The sequence below is a fragment of the Cryptomeria japonica genome, chromosome 7 (genome assembly GCF_030272615.1).
Source record: "Cryptomeria japonica chromosome 7, Sugi_1.0, whole genome shotgun sequence".
NCBI classification, from domain to species: domain Eukaryota; kingdom Viridiplantae; phylum Streptophyta; class Pinopsida; order Cupressales; family Cupressaceae; genus Cryptomeria; species Cryptomeria japonica.
Window position 1 is genome coordinate 161,604,269 of NC_081411.1, and position 3,718 is coordinate 161,607,986.

A 3,718-nucleotide genomic window follows, 5' to 3' on the forward strand; every position below is an offset into this window, starting at 1 on the left:
AAAGGAACATTAATGAGTTGATATAGACAAACTCTCAAGGCAAATGTGTGGCAAAATTAATGAGAAAGTTGGGATAGAAACATGGATTACGCTACCACGGCCACTAGCCTTTATCAATAAACCCGCTACCAACCACATTCAACCCCTGTCCAACGGCTATAACAAGGGCAGTAAGAATTTAAAATTCAAACTTACCTGCCCGTGGGAAAAACGACAGAGTGCTCCCAAATTTGAGAATTCCATGCCATCTACTAAAATACAGTTCAACCCCCTATGCAGGAGATATACCATAAACAATGAAGAACAAATTTCAAATCTAAGAATCCTTGGAGAGATCGAATTATCCAACCAAGCCCAACATTAAGAACTCATACCATCTACCCCTGAATTTGCTAAGCAAATTTACTATAAAATTGACCTCTCTGGAGATATGATTAAAGACCGTTCCTTCAAAAGAATTAACCACCTCCATCACTTTCCCAAGCAATGAATTGAGCCTCCAATTTGGGGTAGACCCTTCCCTCAAGGTTCAAGTTTCAAATGCTTTATGTTTAACTCTCTGCAGAGGACCCCCTCCAAAACAACTTTAAGTTCAGCTACATTGTTAGTGTCCTCTTCTAGATGTTTTGTCAATTTCACTAAAACTGAGCTATCGCAGTCATGAACTACACAACTAACTCGTGAGGTACTAGGATTACCTCAAGAAACCTCATCAAAATTCAATTTAGCCCAGCCTAACTTAGGAGGGTGCCAAATACAATTTTCTCTTTTTGAAAAGCTTACTTGATCCCCTTTGCCATTTGCCAACAAAAAGAAGAATCTTCAATCCAAACCATATCATTATGAATCTTCAATCCAAACCATATCATTATGATAGAGCCATTCCAATTTGAAAATTAAACTTCCTTTTTCAAATTACCTGCAATGTTTCTATTCATCACTTCTACAATGGTAGGTTCTACTTTATTGATGAACGACTCCCAAAGCATCTTTTTCCCTTAGAAAATTATTCCGTTTCTTTTTTTTCATGATCTCCAGAGGATTTTTAAGGGGCAAATAATGAACCAATTTAAGGAGTTTAAACTACGGTCTATAAAAATAGAATGTCAAGAATGTCTTATCATCTTCTTTCAATCTTTGTATATCTTTTTTTGAAAATAATAAAATATTCATTTTCATAACCTTTTGATTTCTGACCTAAAGTGACCTCTTTAATTTAACTTTATTTTTTGACTCCAAAATAAGTCACTTTTAATTTTCTTAAAACAATCATTTTTTTTTGTAAATAATTAAATATAATTTGTCTTCTAGATTTTTTACCTAACAATAACTTTAGTATAAATATTTTATTCACAATTCTCACCATAATGAATATGAGATGTGAACACAAAAAGTAGCATTGTGCTTATTTGACTTAAAGAAATATCTACCATCCTCAAAATACTTTTACAATAAGCTAGAACCCTCCATGAAAATTGAGAGTTTCCAAAGATGTTGGAATGACTCTAAGAAAAAGATTAAAAAAAACCAAAAGAAAAACACTCAAATCCAAATCCAAACCCAAAATAAACGAAAAGAAAAGAAAAAGAAAAAAAATCCTATTTTGACCAAATTAAAATAAAATGTGTGTATAGGAAAAAGCCTAAGAAATAAAAAACAACAATTATTATAATAATTTTATAGAGTAAAACCAGCATAATTGTATTGTAATTGTATTGCATTTACTAATAAATATTAGTCAATTTTAACCGTTAAATTCTTTATATTATTCCTTTAAATGTTAAGTATAGAGAGACATTTCTGTTGAAGCATTTAAACGTAGTTGAAAGTCTTTTTAAAATAACCCATTCAAACATAATCCAAGCATTCAGAATAGTATAGTCATGAATTGGTTCAAATGTGGAGATACTTTTTCATTTCTCTCCGATATCATGTTTCATGTTTCTATGCTTGATATGCAGAGGCGATGGCTCAACCAGACTATACTGGGGAAGTAAATGGAGCAGAGCAAACACAATACACTGCTTCAGCTAAATCATGGATTGACCAAGTAAAAAGTAGCTTCGACCCTTCTTATAAAAGGTGGCAAGTATCAGAAACTGTTTGTATTTATAGGATGATTGAAGCCATAAGGATTTCTAAACCGGAAGCTTATGATCCTTTGGTCATATCGTTGGGGCCTTACCATCACAAAAATAATAAATTTCCCATGATGGATCAATATAAAATGGAAGCAATCCATAGACTGTTGGCAAGAAAATATTGACGAGTTGATTAAAGAGATTCAAAAGCTGGAGAGTAAAATAAGACAGTGCTATGCAGAACCAATTGAGTGGGATGGAGAAACATTATCTTGGATATTAAGAATAGATGCTTGCTTTATTCTGGAATTCCTTAGAAGCTATGCCGAAGAAAAAAATGATAATGATAAAGTTTGCTTAAATCCTGTTTTTCAAAGTAAAGGACGAGACAACTCATTGTGTTCTGCTATATTAACTGATTTTATAAAATTAGAAAACCAGATTCCTCTATTTATTCTTACAACTCTACTTGAATTAGAATTGAAAAGCCCCGATCTTGCAACAACAAAGCTAGCTACAATGTTGAGTGCCATCAGAATCTTTAACGGGTCTCCTTTCTCTTACGGATTATCAGAGGATTCTAAAGAAGTTCTGAAGAAGCATTTAAACAAGGCTCCATGCCATCTTTTGGATCTGTATGGAATGGTGATTAGAGATTTCTTAGCATATCCAAGTGCAGAATCAGGTACTGCTGTTGAATGTGACGACTCTGTTAGCTACAATATCAACAATGGCAGGGGACAGTGTGTGCCGCACATAACTGATGAGAGAAGGTCTAATCCTCGGGCCGAATTATTACACAAAGCAGGCATCGAATTTCAGCCGGGCCAATTGAAATTTGAAAAGAGATTGTTTGGAAGAGGTACGTTTTACCTCCCTCAAATCAAAATCTCGGTGACCACAGAAACAAGGTTGCGGAACTTGATGGCTTATGAACAGTGGCAAAAGCGCTTGTGGTCTTCCAATAAGATAGTAGTTACACATTATTACGTTTCTTAGATAATTTAATCGATTCCGAGAGAGACGTTTCTTTACTTCGAAAATCTTTTGTAATTAGAAGTTGGGCGGGCAGCAATGAAGATATAGCTCGCATGTTCAACCGTCTTTGGGATGGAATCACATTTAGTTCGAGTGGAGAAATTGACATGATAATGAAAAAGGCTAGAGGACATTATAACGATCAATGGAAGGTGTTGACAAACGAGTTCAAGCAAGAAAATTGTTCAAAGCCGTGGTATGTTGTCCCTATTGTGGCGGCGGTACTTATTTTGGGTATGACGGCTGTGCAAACAATCTACTCAGTGGGGAAGTAGAATAGAGTAGATTATTTTGATGTTTCGATCTTATTTCTTATCAATACTTGCGCTAAATACATGTGACCCCAAATCATAATTGTAAGTTGTTAAACTCCAAATCGTCATTAGTTGACCACCGTGAATCCATCTTAGAATCATGCGGACTAAACGGATGAGTTCACTGCATCTCTAAAATCTCTACATTTTAAGCCCCTAGTATTTTTATATTATTTCTTAGGTAGTTAGTCTGTAGTTTGACATTATTTTCGTTAGAAGACATAATGTTTCCTATTCCATCTGATTTTAGTGTTCTTTTATTACTGTTTTGGTTACAGTAGCTTA

The 3,718-nt window shown here is 34.3% G+C and overlaps 1 protein-coding gene across 1 annotated transcript; it reads left to right on the forward strand.

The window, feature by feature from the left end:
- Positions 1-1,966: 1,966 nt before the first annotated feature.
- LOC131856535 (uncharacterized) lies at positions 1,967-3,394 on the forward strand. Its single transcript, XM_059208359.1, has 3 exons — positions 1,967-2,247; positions 2,399-3,022; positions 3,055-3,394. The coding sequence occupies exons 1-3, from the start codon at positions 1,967-1,969 to the stop codon at positions 3,392-3,394; spliced, it is 1,245 nt and encodes a 414-aa protein (XP_059064342.1).
- The last annotated feature ends 324 nt before the right edge of the window (positions 3,395-3,718 follow it).

Excerpts from the sequence above, each read along its gene's own strand:
- LOC131856535 (XM_059208359.1), top strand. The coding sequence starts at position 1,967 with ATGGCTCAACCAGACTATACTGGGGAAGTAAATGGAGCAGAGCAAACA. Across the intron at positions 2,248-2,398 it reads ATGGAAGCAATCCATAGACT|AAGCTATGCCGAAGAAAAAA; the intron begins GTTGGCAAGAAA and ends GGAATTCCTTAG. Across the intron at positions 3,023-3,054 it reads TTGATGGCTTATGAACAGTG|TAGTTACACATTATTACGTT; the intron begins GCAAAAGCGCTT and ends CCAATAAGATAG.